The sequence below is a fragment of the Anomaloglossus baeobatrachus genome, chromosome 9, assembly GCF_048569485.1.
Source record: "Anomaloglossus baeobatrachus isolate aAnoBae1 chromosome 9, aAnoBae1.hap1, whole genome shotgun sequence".
Taxonomy (NCBI): domain Eukaryota; kingdom Metazoa; phylum Chordata; class Amphibia; order Anura; family Aromobatidae; genus Anomaloglossus; species Anomaloglossus baeobatrachus.
Window position 1 is genome coordinate 44,916,393 of NC_134361.1, and position 27,237 is coordinate 44,943,629.

The window sequence follows — 27,237 nt, forward strand, 5'->3', positions numbered from 1 at the left end:
GCGAAATTGCAAATCACTTTAATTACAGAAAATGTTTTCTTACCCATGTAAGCATGTCTAAAAGGGGCTTTACACGCAACGACATCGCTAACGAGATGTCGTTGGGGTCACGGAATTTGTGATGCACTTCTGGCCTCGTTAGCGACGTCGTTGCGTGTGACACGTATGAGCGACCGCTAACGATGTAAAATACTCACCAAATCGTTGATCGTTGACACGTCGTCCATTTCCCAATTATCGTTCCTTGTTCTGGACGCAGGTTGTTGGTCGTTCCTGAGGCAGCACACATCGCTACATGTGACACCCCAGGAACGACGAACAACACCGTACCTGTGTCCTCCGGCAACGAGGCAGGCGTGACTTTCCTGCGGCTGCTCTCCGCCCCTCCGCTTTTATTGGACGCCTGCCGTGTAACGTCGCACGAACCACCCCCTTAGAAAAGAGGCCACAGCGACGTCATTAGGAAGGTAAGTATGTGTGACGGGTATCAGCGAGTTTGTCCGCCACGGGCAACGATTTGCCCGTGATGTACAAACGACGGGGGCGGGTTGCGAACGCTAGCGACATCGCAGCGTGTAAAGCCCCCTTTAAACTATTGACTAAAGGCCGCTTTACATGCTGCGACATCGCTCAAGCGATCTCGTTGGGGTCACAGAATTTGTGACGCACATCCGGTCGCTTTAGCGATGCCGTTGCGTGTGACACCTTTGAGCGATTTTGCGGCAGCACACATCGCTCCGTGTGACACCGCAGGAACGAGGAACCTCTCCTTACCTGCCTCCCGCCCGCAAAGCGGAAGGAAGGAGGTGGGTGGGATGTTACGTCCCGCTCATCTCTGCCCCTCCGCTTCTATTGGGCGGCAGTTCAGTGACGCAGCTGTGATGTCGTTGTGACACTGAACGAACCGCCCCCTTAGAAAGGAGGCGTTTCGCCGGTCACAGCGACGTCGCAGGGCAGTTAACTAGTGTGACGGTTCTGGGCGATGTTGTGCGCCACGGGCAGCGATTTGCCCATGTCGCACAAGCGATGGGGGCGGGTACCCATGCTAGCGATATCGGTCATGATATCGCAGCGTGTAAAGCGGCCTTAACTCTAAAAATAACACCTGCCACCAAAAAAGTGTTAGTATGATTTTTTCAGAATTTTTGAGTACGGTCGAAATATACCTCCAAAAGTAAGCCCTATTTACAGTTCATTTACCCCTTTTCCGTTTTTCATTTTTTGCTCCCCTTCTTCCGAGAGCCGTAATGGTTTTATTTTTCCATCAATCCTGCCATATGAGGACTTCTTTTTTGTGGGACGAGTTTTACTTTTCAATGAATACATTAGATTGACCATATAGTGCACTGGAAAATGGGGTAAAAATTCCAAGTGCGGTGAAATTGCAAAAAAAAAGTGAAATTATACATTGTTTTTGGGATATTTTATTCATTGTGTTCTATATATGGTAAAACTGATGTGTCAGTTAGATGCCTCAGGTCGGTACGAGTTCATAGATTCCAAACATGTATACTTTTACTTTTATCTAAGGGGTTAAAAAAAAAAATTTTGAAGTTTGTCCAAAAAAAAAATGCATTTTTTACGCCATTTCCCACGACCCGTAGCATTCTCACTTTTCGGGATGAGGCTCAGTGACAGCTTAGTATTTGCGTCTTGAGCTGACGTTTTTAATTATATAATTTTTGTGCGGATGCTACGTTTTGATTGCCTGGTTACTGCATTTAAAAAATGTTTGCAGTGACCAAAACATGTAATCAGATTATTTGATTTTATATTTTGATAGATCGGGCATTTCTGAACTCTGCAATACCAAATATGTGTATATTTTTATCAACTGTTTTATTTTCAATGAGTCGAATGAGGGGTGATTTGTACTTTGTTATTTTTTAAAAACTATTTTTTTTTTACATAGGGAACTATAAGGATCAGAAGTCTGATCGCTAATTCATTTCTGTTGATCAGAGCAGCACAGCTCTGATCAGCAGAAATGCTGCATTCTTGTTACAGCTGCTTCTCTGTCGGCTTGCACAGGAAATACGTCATGATAGCGACAGGAGTCATCACATGACCCGTCGCTACCATGGCAACCATTGGCTCCCCGTGTTCGTGTCACTTTGCTTCCAATGGCGGCAGGGAACAGCGTGTTCCCCACTGCGCCCATTTAAATCTCTCAGTCACATTTTGACCGCGCGATCTAAGGGGTTAACAGACGCGGGTGGATTGTGGATCCACTTGCGCCTGTTAGGGTATGTGCGCACGTTGCGTACTAGCCCAGCACCGAAAAGGTGCGCTTCAGAGCGCAGCTGAAAAGCTCTGTTCTGAAGCGCATGGTGCCGGCGAGAACGTGCGCTCTGCCTGCAGCTCCTGCCATAGACAGAGCAGGAGCTGCCGGCAAAGCGCACGGAAGAAGTGACATGTCACTTCTTTTTGCGCAGCGCTTCGGCAGTAGCCGAAGCGCTGCGCTCTGAGACGCCACGTGCGCACGTCTCCTGCACAATCTCCATAGACTGTGCAGGGGACGCAGGACGCATGCAGTTACGCTGCGCTGCAAAGCGCAGCGTAACTGCATGAATTTACTCAACGTGCGCACATAGCCTTAGCCTCACATGTCTGTTTTTCAAATCAGCAGACATGTGCAGGGATCACTGCCGGCTCACTGCAGCAGCTGGCGGTGATTACTCTGACATGACCAAAGATGTTCAGTTACGTTCTTGGTTGTAAAGGGGTTAAAAAAGTCAATCTAAATACGGTTCGGGTAGCTATACATGCAAAAAAGTAAAATCCATTGCCTTTAGAATGTAGCTGGACAGATAGAAGCTTCACCAAGGAAAATGGACATCCCCAGAAGAATCACAAAAACTCAAAAGACGCCATGAGACTCAAAACAATAAGTTAGCAAGTGGCGACTCTCACACACACATCGGGTAGTCCCGCTAGCATCAGGTCACTCCCGAGCTCATTATATTAGAAGATGGTGGCTGATTTCAGTCACCAGGAGGAAACGACTGCTACGTCTGCATGGGAATTTAGAAGAGAGGAGCAAAAACCCCAAGGGACATGACAGCACACAACGTGCCGGTGACAGAAGTGACACAAAAAGGTCTATGAGATCTGTGTGTGAGAGCCTAGCAGTTGTCAAGTCTTATGGCTTGGGGTCTCATGGGGTCTTCTGAGTGTGACTCTTTTGGGGGTGTCTGCATTTGTTGGTGAAGGGTCTATTCACCATTTACTACATTACAGTACCGTACGTAAACAGATGGACAAGAAATATACTGTACTAGTTATTTAACCCTGAGACAACATGAGAAAAATAAGATCCAACACATTTTTTGGAGCAAAAATGAATATAAGACCCTGTCTGTCTTTTTGGGAAAACAGGGTACTTAAGCCCGCTTTACACGCTGCAATGTATCTTACAATGTGTCGGCGGGGTCACGTCGTAAGTGACGCACATCCGGCATCGTAAGTACATTGCAGTGTGTGACAGGTACCTGCGATTGCACGTTAAAACGTTCATCGCATACACATCGTACCTGTCTCTAGAATTGCACGTCAGATTGTTCATCGTACCCGGGGTACCACACATTGCAGTGTGTGACACCCCGGGAACAATGAACAGATCTTACCTGCGTCCTGCGGCTCCCGGCCCACAATGCGGAAGGAAGGAGGTGGGCGGGATGTTTACGTCCCGCTTAGCTCCGCCCCTCCACTTCTATGGCCGGCTGCTATGTGACGTCGATGTGACGCCGAACGTCCCTCCCACTCCAGGAAGTGGACGTTCGCCGCCCACAGTGAGGTCGTATGGATGGGTAAGTATGTGTGATGGGGGTTAATCGTTTGTGCGGCACGTTCAAAAAATTGAACGTGCCACCCATACGATGGGGGTGTTGCAAATCGCATACAATATCGTATGCGAAATTGCAACGTGTAAAGCAGGCTTAAGTGTCTCCCTCTTCGGTAACTTGAAGTCCACTGTAGATCCGTCTCTAATAACAAAGAAGCAGAGGCAGATCACAAGACATGGAGCTGGGCTTTGTTTCTACTGTGAGCTACTGTATATAGATCTGGAAATCTCCCTTCCATTCCCAGTTTATGCCCCTATCTTGTCCCTCCTATCTTCGATCCTGGCATTGTTGACAATCTTTACTCTTCACACTATAATCAGTGAAATCCATGTCCACCTCGGCAAGCCAGAGAGTCAGACAAGTCAGGTGAGGGAAAAGATGGCGGGAAACTGTCCAAAACGGTGATTAGTGAGTATAGTAACACATTAATAGAACATTACATATATATTTATACACAGGTTTAGGGTATAAAAAATATCATGGACGGGCATCTTTAATTTTTAGCTTGTGAAAGCTATTTCCAACTCTATATCCAGGAACGTTCAATGCCTTTGTATCTTCTTTTATCCTCCTCATTTGCACAAAGCAACAATTTCTTCTCTAAAACTTTTTGGACCACTCTCTCGACAACCCAAGAATATTAAACTACAGGATATTGCCCGTTAAGTTTCTCAGGAACGCTACAGAAGGTGGTGCCTGGCTGTGCATCACATTTGTTGCAGGTCGCACAAGGTCCTCTACTTAATACTGAAGACACTTGTGATAACGGGGTGAATAATTGTGGGATTGCAGTAGTCATAAAAGTGGCTTTTTGTGTTGAATTTGTAGAAACCACTCGTAATATCAGTTCTGCTGAGCAATTTCAATTATTTTTGTTTGATTTCATTATTGCAAACAGCTAATAAACCTAATTTGGAACTAAGGTTGAATAATTCTGATTGCAAGTAATGTCAAATATTATTTTTTGCCCTGAAAAAATGCACTAGGGCTTATTTTCGAGGGTTTAAGTTTACCCCCCAAAAAGCAGAACCGCCCCAGGAGAATCATACTTACCAGGCCCTGGATTTCTGCGTCGTTTCTAGATCTTCTGAAGTTGCTGCCATCAGGTGTGCTCCACAGTGGTCCTCCATTGCTTCCAGCCGACACTCACATACACATCAGATCCTATATACACAACATCCGGTAATATTGCATTGCTTCCGGCCAACAAGGCGACCTGGGACGCAGTGCCGTGGAGTGCCGTGGAGTGCGAAGACCTGCAGTGGAACGCATCGAGGACCCATGGTGGAATGCATCGATGTGTTCCACTGCAGGTCCTTCATGCGTTCTACTGCGTCCTAGGTCCCCAGAGCAGTGCGGTATCACTGGATGTGTGGGTGTGCGATCCACCGCAGGTCCTCCCGTTGGTGTCTGGTGAGTATGATTGCGGGGTCTTCTTTCTTCTCTCTTTTGGGGATATCTGCTTTCTATAATGAAGTATTTTGATGTATTCTTCAACTTTTGTTTAGCTGCATGGACACTTCATTATTGAACCGGGACTAGGGCTTATCTTCGAGGCAGGGTTTATATTTAAGGCCAAACAATCCTGCTAGGGATTAGTTTCAGGGTAGGGCTTATTTTGGTGGAAACACGGAAATAGAGCCATGGTCAGTACGGTCTTCTAGATTTATGTCCTAGAGACTGCACAGATCAAGAATATGATTTAGGAGAACGATGGTGGTGTACACTACTGCAGTATATAAGTATATTAAGTATGCAGTATATATCTTGCAGTTTATCACCTCTCAAAAAAAAATCAGAATTAAAATAATCAAAACGTTTTATGTACACCAACGTTGTATTGATAAAAATGTCTACTCATCCTACAAAGAAACAAGTTCTCCGGTTCTAGGAATTTGGCAACGATGAAAAGAACGACAAAAGCAAAACCTAGATCATATGGTCTACACAGCCATGGTCTTTAAGGAGTTAAAAATAAATAAGCTACATATCTTACTGGGCATAATAATAAAAGGATAAATATAAGGCAGTTCTAATGCTAATACCAAGACACTGGCACTTCTGTGGTTTGTAAAGTAGAAGTAGAGACGTCTTCTGTGAATTAGGAGGAAGACTCTGCAAGACGCTGGAATTTACCTTTAAATGTGACATTAGGCATTGGGCCAGGAGTAATGAGCCGGAAGGGGGGGGGGGGGGGAGGATAAATGGTTAAGGATATAGCAGTTAGGAATATCTGTATTATATCATGAAGGGGAACAGTAATCGTCAGGCAGATGAAGAAGGTGCAGGAAGAATCGAAAACTCCGGCACAGCTATAGATGGCCATTGAGTGGTAAAAAACCATAGACAGTGCCATTGGGTCCAGTTTGGCAACGGTGAACGGTAAGTGATATTAAGGTATGGAAAATATAGACCTGATCTGTCACAGAGAGGACAGTCCTTATGGGGGGGATAGCAATAGTGTAGTGAGTTGGCGCCATGTAAGAGGGACCAATTGTCCTTTTTCTCATTGGCGAACTACAATTTTATGTGTCCTTGAAGGTGAGCTTTGTGTAGTCTAATATATAAAGCTGAGTGTATGTGTGTGTGTGTGTGTGTGTGTGTGTATGTGTATGTCCGCTAAAGGAATCCGCAACGTCTTATAATCAAGACATTTTGCACAGACACCGCATTTGACTCAGGGAATATCATAGACTATGTTTTGAGGGGAAAATTTAAGCCTGCACTTTATATTTAAAACTTGCTTACATTAAAGTCGATGGAGCTGGGAACGGATCTGTTCTTATACACTCCTGTTAGACACATAGAGAGAACCACACACACAGAAGGATACACACATACAGAGAAAGAGACACACAGAGAAAGAGACACAAACACACACACAAACACACATAGACACACACAGAAAGAAAGACACACAGAAAGACACACAGACAGAAAGAGACACACACAAAGAGACAGAGAAAGAGACACACACATACACACACACATGAAGAGACACACGCAGAAAGAGGGACACACAGAAAGAGACACACACAGAAAGACACACACACAGAAAGACACACACACAGAAAGACACACAGACAGAAAGAAACACACAGAAAGAGACACACACACACATAAAAAGACACACAGAAAGAGACACACACAGAAAGAGACACACACACACACAAATACACACACACACAAATACAGACAGAAAGACACACACACACACACACAGAAAGAGACACACACAGAATGACACACAGACAAAAAGAGACACACAAAGAAAGAAAAACACATACACAGAAAGAGACATACACACAACGACACTTTACATTACTTTGGTAATCATTTAGTTAATTTGCATATCTGTGCTGTTAAATATACAATATTAACTGAGTCTATTACGTTACTATTTTTAGTTTTAATACTAACATTTATGTCTGTTTAGTTTGTGACTTATGTACTTTTTTGTTAATGCATTTTATGTTGTTATAGTTAAGCATAGTTAGTTCCTATCCCGGGCAGCGCTGGGTCATACAGCTAGTTCCTGATAAATTGCTAATTACATAATGATATTCTGCACATTCTGCACCAGCTAATGCTGCAATGTCCTGTACATTGAATATCAGTGATCACCCCTTCCTCCTGATTTTGTTTTTTTCCTCCCCCTCTATTTTTCGACATATCCATATGAGACCTTTTTTGCTTTGTTTTATAATCTAATTCAGTTCCATCTGAAGGGAATGCCGCTCTTTTTAAACTGGGTACAAAGAACCCCTGTTCTGGGGATTTGTGGGGGGTCCCAGTGAATGGACGTGCACCAATCAAGGAATTATCACTCTTCATTTTATGCACTTTCAATAATTGCAATAGATAATATATAAGGTAAATGCTTTAATAAATAAAAGTCACACATTTTACTTTCAGATGATTTAGGTGCAGAAAGAATATGAGTTAATGTCGTCTTTCTTGCTCACATTTATAAACTAATGGACACTCATTGCCTCCTACAGGAAAAATTTCTACCTGCATAAAAAAAGGGCGGTATAGTTTGTGGTTTTCTGAGAGTTTATGAAATTAATCTCAGGAAATGTTATGAAAACAAAATAAACATTGCTCAAGTGTTAATTATTCCCGGGTGTGGCTGTGGTGTTTTAGCGGTCAGCAATGGTAAGTGACCTCAGCGGTGATGTAAGTGTGTACAGCACATGACTGTTGAGGCCGCCGGTTAGGATACCGTGTTGGTACAGCATTTAACATGATGTACAATGGAAAAAAAGTGTTATGATCTCTCCAGCAGAACCAATGTTCTGTATTATGCTCCAGGCGACGGGTAACTTCTTAGCCTTCGGGTCCTGTGCTGGTGCGGGGAGGGGCCTGTGTTCTGGCGCCTAGTTCTGGGTGAGGGCTCTGCTTCATTAGAGAGCAACTTCACCCGTAACGCTGCCAGTCGTAGTTCCTGCTCTGCACTCACAGTTCTCTGGCTTCCGTGAGTTTTGTTGTTCTGATCTTGCCTCCCTACCCCGGACCTTTGTTACTCTTCTCTGCCCGTGCCCCTGATTCTGACATTATCCCTCTGGCTTCTGACTTCCGGCTTGTACCCTGACCCTGGCTGCGCTAGCTCCCTGTGTACCTTATCTGACTTCCTGGCTTCTGACCTTTGGCTTGTACCCTGACCCTAGCTCCGCTCGCTCCCTGTGTACATTATCTGACTTGCTGGCTTCTGACATCTGGTTTGTACCCTGGCCCCGGCTCTGCTCGCTCCCTGTGTACCTTATCTGACTTCCTGTCTTCTGACCTCTGGCTTGTACCCTGACCCTGGCTCCGCACACTCCCTGTGTACCTTATCTGACTTGCTGGCTTCTGACCTCTGGCTTGTACCCTGACCCCGGCGGCTCTGCTCACGTCCTGTGTAACTTATCTGACTTCCTGGCTTCTGACCTCTGGCTTGTACCCTGGCCCCGGCTCTACTCGCTCCCTGTGTACCTTATCTGACTTCCTGTCTTCTGACCTCTGGCTTGTACCCTGACCCTGGCTCCGCACACTCCCTGTGTACCTTATCTGACTTGCTGGCTTCTGACCTCTGGCTTGTACCCTGACCCCGGCGGCTCTGCTCACTTCCTGTGTACCTTATTTGACTTCCTGGCTTTTGACCAGTGGCGTGTTTGACTTCCCTGTCTCTATTAGCTTTTAGTGGCGTCTTGTTACAAAAAGCAAGTATATTGTAATACCGTGTTAGCCAGAAATATCTATGCAAAAACGTTTAGATAAAAAAGGAAAAAGTACTCTAGGAAGTGATAACAGAATAAATTATGGGCAATAAATATCAGATTTGTTTGCAGGTCTTACGGTGGTGTCGTGAGAATGTCTGAGCAGCCGCCCCCACCTCAGACACAAGTGCTCTATTTGCCTTAGCTTTGAATGACTTATGACCAGTGCACTACAAGGCAACACTTCCCACCCCCATCAGACTAAACTTTAGGGGCCTTTCACACTGTGTTTCTCTCCCTGTTCAGTGGTCACATCAGGGATTTCATCCAAATTGGGTTTTGGACGTATGCGCCGACGAGGCGAGTCAACGTGTGCTCTGTTGTGCACCATTTTCGGAATTATATGCTTACTGGAGGCGGACACCCAGATGCAGTCTACTACGTTTGGGTGTCCGTCTCCAGTAACTGAATACTTCCGAAAATGGTGCACGACAAAGCACAGCGCAGTGACATCTCTGGCTTGATTTGCTTTAGTCCAATAGAATAAAAGGAAAGAAAACAGTTTAAATTGATACAGATAAGAGCAAGATAACTGCAGCCAGACGGAGCTCACTCATTATCTGCACTTATCACTTGAGATAAAAAGATTTGTTCTACTGTGAACAGTTTCAGAAGAGAAACTATTTTCATGCACAAATTAGTAATATTGACCTTTTTTGTTAATATTTGTGTCGTTATTTTGTTTTTTATAACTGTAGCATGGACTAAAGCGGGATTTACACGCTACGATATTTCTAGCAATTGCTAGCGATATCGTACGCAAAAGCACCCGCCCCCGTCAAGTGTGCAATTTCGTGTGATCGCTGCCGCAGCGAACATTATCGCACTTACCTGGTCGGCGTCGTCGCTGTGACCGGCGAACAATCCCTCCTTCAAGGGGGAACGACGTTCGGCATCAGAGCGACGTCACCGCGACGTCACTAAGCGGCTGGCCAATCAAAGCGGAAGGGAAGAGATGAGCGGGACGTAACATCCTGCCCACCTCCTCCCTTCCGCATTGCGGCCGGCGGCAGGTAAGGAGATGTTCCTATCTCCTGCGGTGTCACACACAGCGATGTGTGCTGCCGCAGGAGCGATGAACAACATCGATAATCAACCAATAACGATTTTTGGTTTTGGGACGACCTCTCCATGGTGAACGATTTTCACCATTTTTGAGGTCACTGGTAAGTGTCACACACTGCGATATCGTTAATGACGCCGGATGTGTGTCACTAACAACGTGACCCCGACAATAAAACATTATCGTAGTGTGTAAAGCCCCCTCAACTGTCATTTGGAGTGGTACTGAGCTGGCAATAAGACTGGAGCCCCTATGCTCACCATTACTCCAGGGGTACACTTGAAGGTAGGGAGGCCCGGATCCCCAACCTGGCCCTGTTTCCTGTCCAAGCCCTGAACCTACTCCCCTCAACCCTGGGAGTGAGCCAGAAACCTAGTAAAAAAAAACACAGAAAAGACATGGACAAGGGAGAACGAAACCTCACACACATTACACTCAGACACGAAGGAGAGACAATACGTGTACTGGGAAATACAGAATAGGGTAGGGAAGAACTCACAACAGAGGAACATTCACACCACACAACCAAGCTACGGTTGTTCACCATGAACTAAGAACCACTAAGACCGGGATTCCTGCTGCTATCTTCGGCAATCTGTTACTACACTCCCCAGCCCTAAATAGGAAGAGACCAGCTGGGGATGGTAATCAGCAACCTGACTCTCAGCAGAGTTGCACACTGCTCCAAAAGGATTAAGTCCTGCATGGCTGGGAGCAGTGAAACAACTCAGCCGACGCCCGGCAGAGCTGGGCACTTAAGAGAGACCAGCTTGCATGTCGGACTTTGGAATGTGACCAGAGTTCCATGCTATAGTGGTAATCCACGTGTGCGAAACCGGACAGCACATGACACTAACTATGGGCTTCTATGGTACAACACTGGCTCTTCTTAGGTTGCTATGTGTTGATAAAAGTGTATACCAATCATGGTAATTTATGTTATATCCTTCGGAGACAATCACTGGATCACATTGATGCTACAGAGATGAATCCTTCCTAGTAGTTTTTTACTGCACAACTGTGCACAACTGTGCTCCGGTAACCCAGCTGTGCAGGGAACTGCAGCTGGACTCCTTCACTTAGGGCAGTGCTGCGGCGGGTGGCCGAGAATGCTCCTATGCAGAGGTACAACGGTGATGCAGCAATCTGGTCCCTTCATGCTTAGGATCGGAAGAGTTCACAAAGATTGGACCACCTGTGATACCCTGGTCAGGGTCTATGCTGAGGATTAAAAGCTAAAACCCTTGATTTTAAAACTTGATTTTAAAGGGGTTGTCTAACACCAACCTTGTCCATATGGCCATTTTGGCATCACATAAGGGATCAGTCTTGCCTGTATGTGCCAAAATGGATAATGGCTCTGTAGTAGATGTTCTCAGTTGAGCAAATGCATTAGGTCTTTGAAAAGATATTTGAATGGCCCCTCCCTGTGGAGGTTCAGCTCGTTCGGCTGCAGGTAGAGGGAATCACAGGAATGGTTTCCGTATAGACTACAGTTGGTTTATTTAGGCTACATAAATCAGTCAAAATAAAAAACTCAAAACAGCCTTTGTGTGGCATAAAGGAACATGCAGAACTTAATAGTCCATATACTGCTGTGGGGTCCCTTGCGCAGGTAAATATCTGGTTCTTTTAGAACAAGCAATCTGGTGGAGGTCTGCACACCTCCATACACACAGACACCTAAGGGAATCCACAGGTCTCCATTTCCCCTTCTGGACCACATTCTAATGTGGAGATTATATATATATATATATATATATTTATATATATATATATATATTATATATATATATATGTATATATATATGTATATATGTATATATTATATATATATATATATATATATATATATATATATATATATATATATAATCTGCCAGCCTGCCCGTCTATTACACCTCTCAGCTGTTAACATGCTGAAACCTGCTTCCGGGCAATAAAACTGCAACAAGATCTAAGCAAGCTGGAACAATGGGCAGCAACTAATAGAATGGTTTTTAACAGGGAGAAATGCAAAGTCATACATCTTGGCAAGAATAATGAAAAGAGCATATACAGCATGGGAGGAATAGCGCTATCCAAAAGCATGTGTGAAAAAGACTTAGGTATACTAATAGATCACAGACTGAACATGAGTCAACAGTGTGACGCAGCAGCAAAAAAGGCAAACACCATATTAACAGAAGCATACATTCTAGATCACGTGAAGTCATTATCCCCCTTTACTCCTCTTTGGTCAGACCTCATCTGGAATATTGTGTCCAGTTCTGGGCACCACATTTTAAAAAAGACATCAACAAACTGGAGCAAGTTCAGAGAAGAGTGACCAGAATGGTGACTGGTCTGCAAACCATGTCCTATGAGGAACGGTTACAGGATTTAGGATTGTTTAGCTTGCAAAAGAGAAGACTGAGAGGAGACTTAATAGCTGTCTACAAATATCTTAAAGGCTGTCACACTGTAGAGGGATCAGTTTTATTCTCATTTTCACAAGGAAAGACTAGAAGCAATGGGATGAAACTGATGGGGAGGAGACATAGATTAGATATTAGAAAAAACTTTTTGACAGTGAGGGTGATCAATGAGTGGAACAGGCTGCCACGAGAGGTTGTGAGGTCTCCTTCAATGGAAGTCTTTAAAAAGAGGTTGGACGGACATCTGTCTGGGATGATTTAGTGAATCCTGCTTTGAGCAGGGGGTTGGACTAGATGACCCAGGAGGTCCATTCCAACTCTAATATTCTATGATTCTAACTCCGACTACAGCCCAGTCACTCAGGGAGACTGGGTCCCACCTTGGTGATGCTGGGTCAACTTCCAAATCCAGAACATGACTTGACATCACTGGACATCAGAAGCCGCTGTAGTCAGGGTCACGTGATGAGGAGATGAGGACTAAGCAGACAGCAATTGTGCACCTCATAGGCATAATTGGCAACAGAAGGTACTGTATTTGGAAAAGTCCTTGATTCTGAGCTTTAAATCGATGTGGCCACCATAAATTGTAGTGGACCACCTCTTTAAAGACTAGTTTCCCACTGCACGCTCTTTCTCATTCCTTGTGGCAGGAACCCTACACAGACAACACAGGATAAAAGTACCACACACTCCAGTAAGACTTTACTGGGTTTCCAACAATCAATAGCAAATAGTACATTCCCAGGAAGAATATAAGATGATACAAGTGACAGCCAGCTTCAGATTAGAATCTTTGTGACTTCGGAGCATCCAGAGCCAGCTAGCAGCACCACGCTTTTGTCATGTACCCAATGAGAGGAGGTATCGGTAAACTTAGGAAGGTGACAGAGCACAGCAAAGTATGTAGCCAGGTGACCAGATTGTTCTATCCTGGGTTCTCCAAACGAATTTGTGGGCTCAGTGTTGGGCAGTTCTGTAATCCTCTAGCTGGAACCATAAACCCTAGGTTGAAGTCCTGTAGAATCACATACACTAAAGGCCCAGTCACACACAACGACTTACCAGCGATCCCGAAAACGATGCGTCCTGATAGGGATCGCAGGTAAGTCGCTGGAGGTCGCACGTGAGATGTCACACAGTCAGATTTTACCAGCGATGCAGGAACAATACAGGTTGCAGTAGCGACCTGTATAACGATCTCAGCAGTCACTGTGACCCTGTCACACAGTGTCAAACACAGCGATGCGTCCTGCCCAGCAGGACATCGCCTTTGAAGAAAATGGCCTGGACCATTCTGCAACGACTAGAGATCTCACAGCAAGGACCTGATTGCTGATAGGTGTCTCAGTTGCGATCTCGCTAGCGATCTCATTATCTGTGACGGTACCTTAAGAAGAGCAAGGCCCCTTTTATATCCCACAGTTCCCATTTCAGGGTATTATGTCTTAGGATTCATGGGAGATAGTTGTTCCCTCATTGGTCACTAGTTCATTCCGATTGCCTAATTGTTCCCTAAATGATTTTATTTTCAAAAAACGGTCAATATATATACGGACACTCCCATACACATAGGTAATTAGCCCAAGAAAAAATAATAATATATTTTCTCCACAAAAAGAGAGTACACAGTCCAATTCACATACAAATTGATTTTTTATTTATTTAATGACAGCATAACAGAAAACACCACACTATTAAAAGAGATGCACACAGAATGAAGTAAAAATGGGACCAGCGGCATACAAGAATTGGCATCAAATTTCATTTTCGCCGTTACAAGCTGACAAATATTCTAAATATCCAATCAAGTAATGCAGGACAAAAACACCCACTCCTAACAAAGTGCATATAGTGCCTAATTGCGTATGCATCACAATGAGGTAGATAGGTAGATGAAAACCAGCATCACTATGAGATAATCTATTTGTCATGTAGAGATTTAGACAATCAATAACTGCCACCTCCTGCTGGTGCTATGAGCCAGTAACCACAAGGAGTTATATGCGCTATTCTTCGCATGTCAGAATGAACAAGTGAGCCGTCTTACCATACACTAAAACTTCCGGATTATAGGCTGATCACCATACCCCATATACGGACCAAGTGCATGGCTTTGTGCACACCGTCAACCAATGACACTCAACATACTGCGCCCCTTAATGGTAAGATGGAAATAGAAAGAGGAGATTACCTGCACGGAGGATACGAAGGTGCCACGGTCCCATAGGCAACCCGACGCGCGTTTCGCACCCGGCTTCGACGGGGGGCGTGCCGGGCAAGAGGGAGCATGGGAACTAAATACTACAATTATTGATAGTTTAAGCTATCACAAATCCCCTTATAGTCATTCCTTTCTCCTGATATCCCATCTTCAAGGGAAATTTTTTTCTATCTCATGGAGTATAGTATATATGTCATTACATCCGTAAATTATATACACCATCGGGGGTATGCGCTCTTATGATCTGACTCCTCTGGAACCAAATGAACGGCGCATATGATGGGACCAACCTGCGTCGCTGCACAACTTCCGGTGCTTGACACGCAGGTTGTGTACCAGAGCCGCCTGACAGGAAGTTGTCTTTGAATCGGATGGCGAAAGATCACGTGAGCGCTGTTTATCCTCTGATTGGTGAAATACTAGTATTTAGTTCCCATGCTCCCTCTTGCCCGGCACGCCCCCCGTCGAAGCCGGGTGCGAAACGCGCGTCGGGTTGCCTATGGGACCGTGGCACCTTCGTATCCTCCGTGCAGGTAATCTCCTCTTTCTATTTCCATCTTACCATTAAGGGGCGCAGTATGTTGAGTGTCATTGGTTGACGGTGTGCACAAAGCCATGCACTTGGTCCGTATATGGGGTATGGTGATCAGCCTATAATCCGGAAGTTTTAGTGTATGGTAAGACGGCTCACTTGTTCATTCTGACATGCGAAGAATAGCGCATATAACTCCTTGTGGTTACTGGCTCATAGCACCAGCAGGAGGTGGCAGTTATTGATTGTCTAAATCTCTACATGACAAATAGATTATCTCATAGTGATGCTGGTTTTCATCTACCTATCTACCTCATTGTGATGCATACGCAATTAGGCACTATATGCACTTTGTTAGGAGTGGGTGTTTTTGTCCTGCATTACTTGATTGGATATTTAGAATATTTGTCAGCTTGTAACGGCGATAATGAAATTTGATGCCAATTCTTGTATGCCGCTGGTCCCATTTTTACTTCATTCTGTGTGCATCTCTTTTAATAGTGTGGTGTTTTCTGTTATGCTGTCATTAAATAAATAAAAAATCAATTTGTTCCCTAAATGATGTAGTCTTTAGGCGGCTGAGGCAATTCACAATCAGCAGTCATTCCACAAATTAGTAGACAAGGGCTCCAGGCAGTCTCACAGAAAACAATGGCTAATTTTTCTTTACCCTCTGAACAAAGGGACAATACGACAGCTATAATTAAGAATAATTCGCCCTGGTGCAAGTGGCCAGATCGACGCTCAGTCATTAAACAGACTACACAAAGTTTATCCGTAGTGTGTTACGAAGATGTAATGGTCTGCATAGACGCTGTTGCAACAAAACAGCTAGATGTTCATATAGATTCCTATTGCAAAGTTTCAGGGGAAGCAAAAAATGAAATATAAATGACAAAAAAGACAAAGATGAATAGATCTTTATGACTACAAAAAAAGAGACCGTTTGCACTCTGAAATGCTAAAGCATGTCATGGTCAGTTATGCACTTGTTCACATTGTAGTTTTGGGAGTGCCGTCGGGTTTTTTTTGTCTAGATCTTTATGACTGTCACTAAAATCTCACCACTTACTGTATATCTTGCAGAAGTTTCAGGTTCTCCATTGGACGGCACAGATAATTATGCAGCAACTTCTTACAAATGTGCAAGTGATGTCATGTTATCTGGAGAGATATCTACCACCAAACCCCTTCAAAAAAGGAGAAATCTCAGAGGATTCTTAGATAACTGGTCAGACATCTATGGGAACTTGGACGGTTGTTACTGGGTAAGCAAGATAAAATTTATTGCATTTATGATGGGTAACCCTTTACATAACATGCAGCAGTTTTATATTCTTATATATGTACAGTTAGGTCCAGAAATATTTGGACAGTGACACAATTTTCGCGAGTTGGGCTCTGCATGCCACCACATTGGATTTGAAATGAAACCTCTACAACAGAATTCAAGTGCAGATTGTAACGTTTAATTTGAAGGTTTGAACAAAAATATCTGATAGAAATTGTAGGAATTGTCACATTTCTTTACAAACACTCCACATTTTAGGAGGTCAAAAGTAATTGGACAAATAAACCAAACCCAAACAAAATATTTTTATTTTCAATATTTTGTTGCGAATCCTTTGGAGGCAATCACTGCCTTAAGTCTGGAACCCATGGACATCACCAAACGCTGGGTTTCCTCCTTCTTAATGCTTTGCCAGGCCTTTACAGCCGCAGCCTTCAGGTCTTGCTTGTTTGTGGGTCTTTCCGTCTTAAGTCTGGATTTGAGCAAGTGAAATGCATGCTCAATTGGGTTAAGATCTGGTGATTGACTTGGCCATTGCAGAATGTTCCACTTTTTTGCACTCATGAACTCCTGGGTAGCTTTGGCTGTATGCTTGGGGTCATTGTCCATCTGTACTATGAAGCGCCGTCCGATCAACTTTGCGGCATTTGGCTGAATCTGGGCTGAAAGTATATCCCGGTACACTTCAGAATTCATCCGGCTACTCTTGTCTGCTGGTATGTCATCAATAAACACAAGTGACCCAGTGCCATTGAAAGCCATGCATGCCCATGCCATCACGTTGCCTCCACCATGTTTTACAGAGGATGTGGAGTGCCTTGGATCATGTGCCGTTCCCTTTCTTCTCCAAACTTTTTTCTTCCCATCATTCTGGTACAGGTTGATCTTTGTCTCATCTGTCCATAGAATACTTTTCCAGAACTGAGCTGGCTTCATGAGGTATTTTTCAGCAAATTTAACTCTGGCCTGTCTATTTTTGGAATTGATGAATGGTTTGCATCTAGATGTGAACCCTTTGTATTTACTTTCATGGAGTCTTCTCTTTCCTGTTGACTTAGAGACAGATACACCTACTTCACTGAGAGTGTTCTGGACCTCAGTTGATGTTGTGAACGGGTTCTTCTTCACCAAAGAAAGTATGCGGCGATCATCCACCACTGTTGTCATCCGTGGACGCCCAGGCCTTTTTGAGTTCCCAAGCTCACCAGTCAATTCCTTTTTTCTCAGAATGTACCCGACTGTTGATTTTGCTACTCCAAGCATGTCTGCTATCTCTCTGATGGATTTTTTCTTTTTTTTCAGCCTCAGGATGTTCTGCTTCACCTCAATTGAGAGTTCCTTAGACCGCATGTTGTCTGGTCACAGCAACAGCTTCCAAATGCAAAACCACACACCTGTAATCAACCCCAGACCTTTTAACTACTTCATTGATTACAGGTTAACGAGGGAGACGCCTTCAGAGTTAATTGCAGCCCTTAGAGTCCCTTGTCCAATTACTTTTGGTCCCTTGAAAAAGAGGAGGCTATGCATTACAGAGCTATGATTCCTAAACCCTTTCTCCGATTTGGATGTGAAAACTCTCATATTGCAGCTGGGAGTGTGCACTTTCAGCCCATATTATATATATAATTGTATTTCTGAACATGTTTTTGTAAACAGCTAAAATAACAAAACTTGTGTCACTGTCCAAATATTTCTGGCCCTGACTGTATATGACATAAAAGTAGAGTTATGTTACTCAACACTTTTTCCTTTGGTACCACCTTCTAATTGTCGCTGGCAGTTTTTTGGCTTCAAATCTACATTAAAATCTAATATATAAAGCTGAGTGTATGTATGTATGTATGTATGTGTGTATGTATGTATGTGTATGTATGTATGTATGTGTATGTATATGTATGTGTGTATGTATGTATGTATGTATGTGTGTGTATGTATGTATGTATGTATGTGTATGTATGTCCGCTAAAGGAATCCGCACCATCGCATTTACAATCACAAAATTTTGCACAGACGCCTCATGTGACCCATGGAGCGTCGTAGACTATGTTTTGACAGAAAAATGTAACCCCGTGCTTTACAGTTAGTCTCTAAAATCCTGCTGCCATTAAATTGAATGGAGGTGGGAGCTATAGGTTATTAATAGCAACTGTCAGTGGTTGCTATAGGAACAAAATAAACTGTTAGGCTATGTGCGCACGTTGAGTAAATACATGCAGTTACGCTGCGCTTTGTAGCGCAGCGTAACTGCATGCGTCCTGCGTCCCCTGCACAGTCTATGGAGATTGTGCAGGGGCCGTGCGCACGTGGCGTCTTAGAGCGCAGCGCTTCGGCTGCTGCCCGAAGCGCTGCGTTCTAAGAAGTGACATGTCACTTCTTCCGTGCGCTTTGCCGGCAGCTCCTGCTCTGTCTATGGCAGGAGCTGCAGGCAGAGCGCATGGAATCGGCTTTTTTTTTTTCCTCTACGGACATTTTCTGCAGCGATTTGAAGCGCACGTGTGCTCTTCAGATCGCTGCAGAAATTTCTGCAGTGACTGTACGCAATGTGCGCACATAGCCTAAGTTGAAGCTTATGTGTGAGGTAATAAGATGTCGGTGGAGAGATGGATAGAGAGGCAGAAAAAGACAGACAGAGACAAATGGGGAAAGAGAAAGACAGACATACGCGGAAAAAGACAGCCCTGGAAAGAGACAGATCTGGAAAGACAGCCTGGGAAAGAGACAGACCTGGGAAAGAGACAGACCTGGGAAAGAGACAGACCTGGGAAAGAGACAGACAGGGAAAGAGACAGACCTGGGAAAGAGACAGACAGGGAAAGAGACAGACCTGGGAAAGAGACAGACCTGGGAAAGAGACAGACCTGGGAAAGAGACAGACCTGGGAAAGAGACAGACCTGGGAAAGAGACAGACCTGGGAAAGAGACAGACCTGGGAAAGAGACAGACAGGGAAAGAGACAGACAGGGAAAGAGACAGACCTGGGAAAGAGACAGACCTGGGAAAGAGACAGACCTGGGAAAGAGACAGACCTGGGAAAGAGACAGACAGGGAAAGAGACAGACCTGGGAAAGAGACAGACCTGGGAAAGAGACAGACCTGGGAAAGAGACAGACCTGGGAAAGAGACAGACCTGGGAAAGAGACAGACCTGGGAAAGAGACAGACCTGGGAAAGAGACAGACCTGGGAAAGAGACAGACCTGGGAAAGAGACAGACCTGGGAAAGAGACAGACCTGGGAAAGAGACAGACCTGGGAAAGAGACAGACCTGGGAAAGAGACAAACCTGACAGGGCAAAGAGACAGACGGGCAAAGAGACAGACGGGCAAAGAGACAGACGGGCAAAGAGACAGAGAGAGTGAGACAGACAGATGCAAAGATTGAGACAGATAGACTGATGCAAATACAGAGAGATATAAACAGACAGAAAAGGAAAGAGACAGACAGTGACACACAGACAGAGACTGGGAGAGAGACAGAGACAGTTACTATCCCAGGCAACACCTGGGTACTACAGCTAGTAGTATATAAAAGGCAGGCAGTAAATATTAATTTCTGATATATTACAGAAACGTACAACAAAACTTAATTTCAGAAACAAATGCCAGGCAGGAGGGCTCTATGGGTAAGGGAAGAGAATTGGAGAAGAGGAAAATAGCAGAAGCAGGAGGCTAGTGTGGAGGAGCGGGAGAAGAGACCATAGGCATGGAGAGACTCTTTTTTGGTTGTAGTGAGCAACATAATAAAAAATTATTACACTAAATCTTTTGACTGTACGAAGGCAAAAACTGAGAGCCCTTATTTACTTCTTTTTATTCTACTGCCCTCTTTACTTCCAGCACTGTCACACCAAGTCCTGATATTCACAACTCAAAACTAGAGTTGAGCAAACATTTTTGGAGGACCCTGCTCCTGGATCCACGTTAGCTTGTCCAAGGCAGTGCAAATTACATCGGCAGCCTGGATGCCTCTTGTGATTACTAGGTAAACATAAGAGACCCCCAGGATCCTGGCATTTGAGTGCCAGCCAAAGACGCTTACACTACTGTGGTCCAGCTGCCATGAAGTACTAACATGGACATCAGAAAAGGGTCATATTTTCCAAGTCTTATTACGACGTTGGGTGCAATCACACATTACCTTCACTAAAGGAGATTTGAGGATTTCCATGTTACCTATTACATCTGAGAAGCTTCTGGGGGGGTCTAGAGACCATTGTGTAAGAGATGAGAAGCTGTGGAAGGGGGTGATTTTATGGGGAAGGGAATCCAAACCAAAATGGTACTGTGGGAGGAAGGTACAGGTGAGACACACCTTGATAAGGGTGGCCTGGTTGGCAGAAAGGTGGCCTGCAGAAGGTGACAGGGGAAGGGACAGAGAAGATTAATAATAATGGCACTGAAGATGTTGCCTGCCTGTGCAAGAAACAAAGCAAGTTGTCGAACGTTGACCCAAGTTGTCGAAAGTTGACCACTCATGTATGATTGCCTTTGTGAATTGGGAACACAATAAATATTCTCCCTAAAAAGACAATAATAATAATAAAAATAAATAATAATAATAATAATAATAATATACAAGTTTGCAATGTATGCTCCTCTCATGCTCCTTTCACACCAGTAGACTACAGCCAACCATAGCACTTCTAACAAGTGGCTCAGCATAAATGATAAATTGGGAATTGTGTAAATGCGTAGACTGATCCTGTAAATGTTGAATATTTTTAGAAAGTAAGAGAAGCTCTTTTTGTTATATTTTTCAGGGCCTAACAGAATCTGAGAATTCTCTGGTTGGTCATGGAGACGTCATGGAATGATAGTTTTGACTATGACTATGATGAAAACTCTACATTTCCCCCAAGCTTTTTTCCTAAAAATAAGAATGATCCACTTTCAGTCACTGATTGGGTCTCCATATTCCAGTACCTTCTTGTTTTTATTCTTGGTGTTCCTGGAAACAGCTTGGTTGTGTGGATCACAGCCTTCGAAATGAAGCGCTCGGTGAACACCATATGGTTCCAAAATCTGGCAGTGGCTGATCTCCTGTGCTGCATCTCTGTACCTTTTAGTATCATGAACATAAGTCTGGGATACTGGCCCCTGGGTCTCTTCGCCTGCAAACTTATCCCTTCCATTCTGTTAATTAACATGTATGCCAGTGTCCTCCTCCTGACCATGATCAGTATTGACCGGTGTGCCTTGGTGATGAAACCCGTTTGGTGTCAGAATAGCAGAACTCTGCGAAAGGCCTACTTGGCATGTGCCATTTTGTGGATCCTAGCCATCATCTTGAGTAGCCCAAACTTAATCTTTCGACATGTCAAGGAACACGAGGGAAAACTAAAATGCTTACTTGACTATAGTATTCTCAAACATCAAAGACAGAAAGTGGAAGATTCCATCGCCACTTGCCGTCTACTGCTTGGGTTTGTCTTTCCATTTCTGGTCATCATTGGTTGCTACACTTTGCTGATACATCGGGTAAAGTTGCGATTTACTCAAAACACTAAGACGATGAAAGTATCCATTGTGGTGATCATTGGGTTCTTCGTGTGTTGGCTACCGTACCACGTGTCGGGAACCATCATAGCTATGCATGCAGTTAGTTCGCCATTTTATAACCCTACGCTAAACCTTTTTCACATTTTCATTGCTTTGGCATTCATGAACAGTTGTATCAATCCCATAATTTATGTGCTAGTGGGTCAAGACTTCAAAAGTAAGTTTAAAAGGTCAGTCAAGGGCATTCTAAAGGACGTCTTGGAAGAAGAGGACATTACTCCTGAGTCTGCTGACTCTAACAGGACAAATCTAACATCTGAATCAAAGAACACAGACACTTCCATATAGTCCAAAAGAGGTGCCCATACACACTGGTGCAAAAATGGTTGAATCTGATGATATTTTTGGGACTGGCTAACTGGCTAACCACCAACAAATCTTCATAATTGTTTTAAAGGGGTTATCCAGTCTAACATGACAAGTCTGCAGTCCCTCTATATGACTAATGAAAGAGAAGAAAAAATGTCCAGCTTCCGGAATATTAGTAAAACTGCTGCAATTTTATTTAAGGACGTGAAAATTGACACAATGACAAAAATAGGGAGCCCATATGTGGCATAAGGCTACGCGTTTCGAACGCTGCCTGCGTTCTTTGTCAAGGGGCTTGACAAAGAACGCAGGCAGCGTTCGAAACGCGTAGCCTTATGCCACATATGGGCTCCCTATTTTTGTCATTGTGTCAATTTTCACGTCCTTAAATAAAATTGCAGCAGTTTTACTAATATTCCGGAAGCTGGACATTTTTTCTTCTCTTTCATTGGACCCTTGCACTGTCAGAGTGTATCCGTGCATGCCGGACTTTGCCCCAGTAGAGCTGGATCACCTGGTTTCCTCCTCCTCTATATGACTACAGACTTGTTACTCCTCACATCGCGTACACTGTGCACTGTGAGGATTCTCCCATGTCAGAGCTGGGAACAGCAGTCACGTGAACGCGAGTATGTGATATATAGTACACTTACATTGAAAGAGGCCAAGCCCTTCTAGTCAGATTCTGGCCGGGAGTCTGCATATCACAAACTTGTGAACACTTGACTACTGTTCCTGGCTCTCAGACCGGAGAATCCTCACAGTGCACAGTGTGCGCGATGTGAGGAGTCACATAGAGGGACACAGAGTGACTGCAGACGTGTCATTTTAGACAACCTCTTTATGTCTCTTTAACTACTTTTCACCACGGCTAATTTTTGTTTTTGCACTTTGGCTTTTTCCTTTCCTTAAGCGATGACTTATTTTATTCTTTCAAAGCCGTACTCGGGTTTGTTTTATTTTTTTGGGTGATATTTTGTAGTTTTGACTAACGCCATTCATATTACCATATAATATAGAGAAAATGATGAAAAAAAATCCAAGTTTGCAAAATGGTCAGATATCAAAACTTGTAAAGTTGTTTTCATCATCATAACCTCAGAAATTATAAAAAAAATTTGCTATGACTTGAAACATTCTAGGTTTTAATGTTCACATCAATGGACGAGCGTGATGTTTTTAATACAGCATATTGGGGTACAGTCAATGTGTTGATTGCTTTTTGCTGACATTTTTGGGGAGACTTACAACTGAAGAAAATGGAAATTCTAGTGTTTTGAGGTTTTTTTTACATTTTTCTTTACAGTGTTTACCGTATAAGTTAAATAATTTTATACTTTGATAGATCGGAATTTTATGGATTTGGTGTTAATAAATATTTTTTCTTTATTTACTACTTTATTTTTAAACTGAGAAATAGTGGGTGGGGGGGTGATTCAAAGTTTTATATAATTTTTATTTATATTTCTAAAAACATTCTCTATTTTTTATGTATTTTTTAGTTAGGATTTCAGCCTTTGATTATTTGATAAATGAGAGGTTTAACGTGAATCTCCTTGGCACCAATGCAATATATGTCACCAACTATCATGTGGTCTGAACCTATTGGGGTACATAGACATTTTGGGTAATATAATCTCTGCACCCCCCAATATTGATATCCCTATATGCAAATAATTACTTAAAGGGAACTTAGCTTTTATTGTATAAATTGATTTTCTGATGTAAAAAATATTATTTGTGGTAAAGCCGCCGTCTAAACTCTGTAACCATTGGGAAGGGGGTTTTGAAAGTCTTTAAATATGCCAAATTTGCCACAATTTTGGCAAATTTAATGCCAATAATGAGCATTTCCATTGTATTGCAATATGTAGAGAAATTACTTGATTCTTATGATGAAGCTCAGCCTGAAGGTGTGCATTTTGGGAGTATTAAGATGGCAGCCAAGCCAGTGAGGGGGACCGATGGGCGCACAAAGAACTGTGTTCTTGTGGTCATTTGCCTTAAAGGCCATTGTTAGAGGCATTTAAGTTGTAAAGGGGGCTTTACATGCAACGACATCGCTAACAAGATGTCATTGGGGTCACGGAATTCATGACGCACATTCAGCCTCGTTAGCGACGTCGTTGCGTGTGACACGTACGAGCAACCGCTAACGATGCAAAATACTCACCAAATCGTTGTCGACCACTTCCCAAATGTCGTTGCTCGTTCTGGACGCAGGTTGTTCGTCGTTCCTCAGGCAGCACACATCGCTACGTGTGACACCCCAGGAACGACGAACAACACCTTACCTGCGTCCTCCGGCAACGAGGTTAGAGTGACTTCCATGCGGCTGCTCTCTGTCCCTCCGCTTCTATTGGACGGCTGCCGTGTGACGTCGCTGTGACGCCGCACGAACCGCCCCCTTAGAAAGGAGGCTGTTCGCCGGCCACAGCGACGTTGCTAGGCAGGTAAGTATGTATGACGGGTCCTAGCGATATTGTGCGCCACGGGCAGCGATTTGCCTGTGACGCACAAACTACGGGGGCGGGTGCTTTTGTGACGCCCTGGGCAAGCCAGGGGTCACAGGTCATCACACCACCACACCCTACACCCCAGCTAGGCACACCAGCTAACCCAAAAATCCTTGTTGCCTTCCTCCAGAGGCTGATGTTCACACCAGGGGGTGGGCCAGGCGGTTGGCTCCGCCCACCGAGGAGTTCACAGCTCTGGAGGCGGGAAGAACCAGGCAGATCAGTTAGGGAAGTGAAGGAGTAAACATGAGTTGAGTTAAGGAAGTGAAAGTAGAAGGAAGTGAAGTGGTAGAGGAGCAAAGGAGAAAACTGGAGTAAAGGAGTAACAGTGACAGTAAGAAAGCCTGAAGCTGGTCCGGGTGTGTGCCCCGGACTGAGACAGCAAGGTCAGCAGACGGCGGTGATTGTCCGCAGGGGTGACTGCTCGGAGGTTCCTGAAAGGACCGCGGACGGGTGATGACCCGGCGGTCTGGAGCAGTGGACAAGGAACAGTCAGCACCAGGGCAGGGGCCTCTCGGACCCCGGCAAGGCTAGGAGTCGCCACAATTTGCCGAATCCGTCAGTGAAGGGGACGGCTGTCTCCCAACAACCAAGTCCCGATTGAAGGCAACAGTCCAACCAGTAAAGTAGAGACACCGCCACCGCCAGGGCACCAGTTTCTAAGGGCCAGCGCCTGCGGGCAAAGAGTAGAGCTCCTCCGGTCCAGCTTGAAGCCGGGGAGCGGGTTACCGGTGGGAACCCATCGAGACCATCAACAACATTAGGTGCAGGAAAAGGGACATCACCGTCACCTACTGGGGAAAGCAAGTGCAGCCGTCCGTGGGAACCGTCTTTCCAGCCGTGTGTTTTACCGAGAACTGTGTCAACGTCTCAGGCTGAGTGAGTACCACAGTGCCGCAAGGCACAGCGCTGCCCCCGCGTCCCTGCGCCCACCAAGCCCTGCATCTCCCACCTCATCACTGGGCCCCGCTATCACCAACCCCTACCCACGGAGGGGCAACACAACAACTTGCTGCTTCACACCATCACTCCCGGGATCCCCACACAGAGCAGCGGTGGTGTCAACAACTCACCACAACCGTGGGTGGCGTCACGGACAATAACCAATCCCTACACCCAAAATCCCCTTTCACTCACGGGCGAGGAGCGCCGCTCGAGAACCCTCGGGATCCGGCCCACCGCTCGAGCCACCACTGAGCAGCAGCAGCCGGACCCGAGCAGAGGGGTGAGCGCAGTGCTGACACCCTCCTCCCCGCCCGCGACACTTTCACCAGCAACATCGCTAGCGATGTCGCTGCGTGTAAAGCAGCCTTTAGAGACAGATGCTGGAGGTCTCCCTGACGAAGATACGTTGAAACGATCGTTGGAGTGGTGTGGGGAGGGTCTGCCTAGGTAAAGTATCTTAAAAACTAATCAAATGTTTATCTGGTTTATCTCTTGCCTGGGAGGTCTCTGCTAATTCCCTTCATGGGAATGGAGAGGATGTTTACTTTTCATATATTGTGGATCTGGGAATTTATACCCTCTGGGTTTTGATACACTGGATACTATAATGAAATAGAGATTTTACTCTTGAAATGTTGAGAAGCAAGAGGAAACATACAGATTGTTGTATGGTATACATAAATCAGGGGAACACTATCAATACAGTGCTCTATGTTACCATAAATAAATGTGAATATTATCATGAATTAAACATTCTGTGGTACTGAAAAGGAAAACAAATTATAACCTCTTGTTTTGATGCATTGAATATCGTAGTGATGAAATAGATATTTAACCCTTTGAATATTGAGTAACAAGAGAAGGTATACAGATTACATTTGATATATATAAATTAAATGAAGCACTACTATGAACTTAATGCTTTATGATACTTAAATACATGAGAATTTCATTATGAATTAAATATTTTGTGATATTATAAATTAATGAACTATGGTGGACCCTCTATCTTACACCCTGTTTTTGTCAATTTTTTAATATGTCTATTATGTCTAGTGTTTATGTTTTTAATCATGTTAATAAAGATTGATATATTGATTTAAACATGGTCTTTTGAAGTGTTTAGTATGGATTCTACTTGGAAACACTTTGGGACCACATTAGTAGTTTTCTAATAGCTGATAACTTCCTTGTGAGTAAATAAAGGTTTGGATCCTATGTCGAGAAGCAGGTAAATCATTGGAGTGGTGCTTTAAATCTAAGTTCTCTGACCCTACT

The 27,237-nt window shown here is 44.2% G+C and overlaps 1 protein-coding gene across 2 annotated transcripts; it reads left to right on the top strand.

Moving 5' to 3' along the window:
- Positions 1–6,101: 6,101 nt before the first annotated feature.
- Positions 6,102–22,666, top strand: LOC142250433 (C5a anaphylatoxin chemotactic receptor 1-like). 2 transcript variants are annotated; one of them, XM_075322605.1, is made up of 3 exons: positions 6,102–6,227; positions 16,426–16,607; positions 21,391–22,666. In XM_075322605.1, exon 3 carries the CDS (start codon positions 21,425–21,427, stop codon positions 22,475–22,477), a length of 1,053 nt encoding a protein of 350 aa, XP_075178720.1. In that variant the 5' UTR covers positions 6,102–6,227; positions 16,426–16,607; positions 21,391–21,424; the 3' UTR covers positions 22,478–22,666. The 2 variants fall into 2 exon arrangements, with proteins under 2 accessions (XP_075178720.1, XP_075178719.1); XM_075322604.1 differs by lacking the exon at positions 16,426–16,607.
- Positions 22,667–27,237: the final 4,571 nt, after the last annotated feature.

Coding starts and splice junctions, on each gene's coding strand:
- LOC142250433 (XM_075322605.1), top strand. CDS start 21,425: ATGGAGACGTCATGGAATGATAGTTTTGACTATGACTATGATGAAAAC.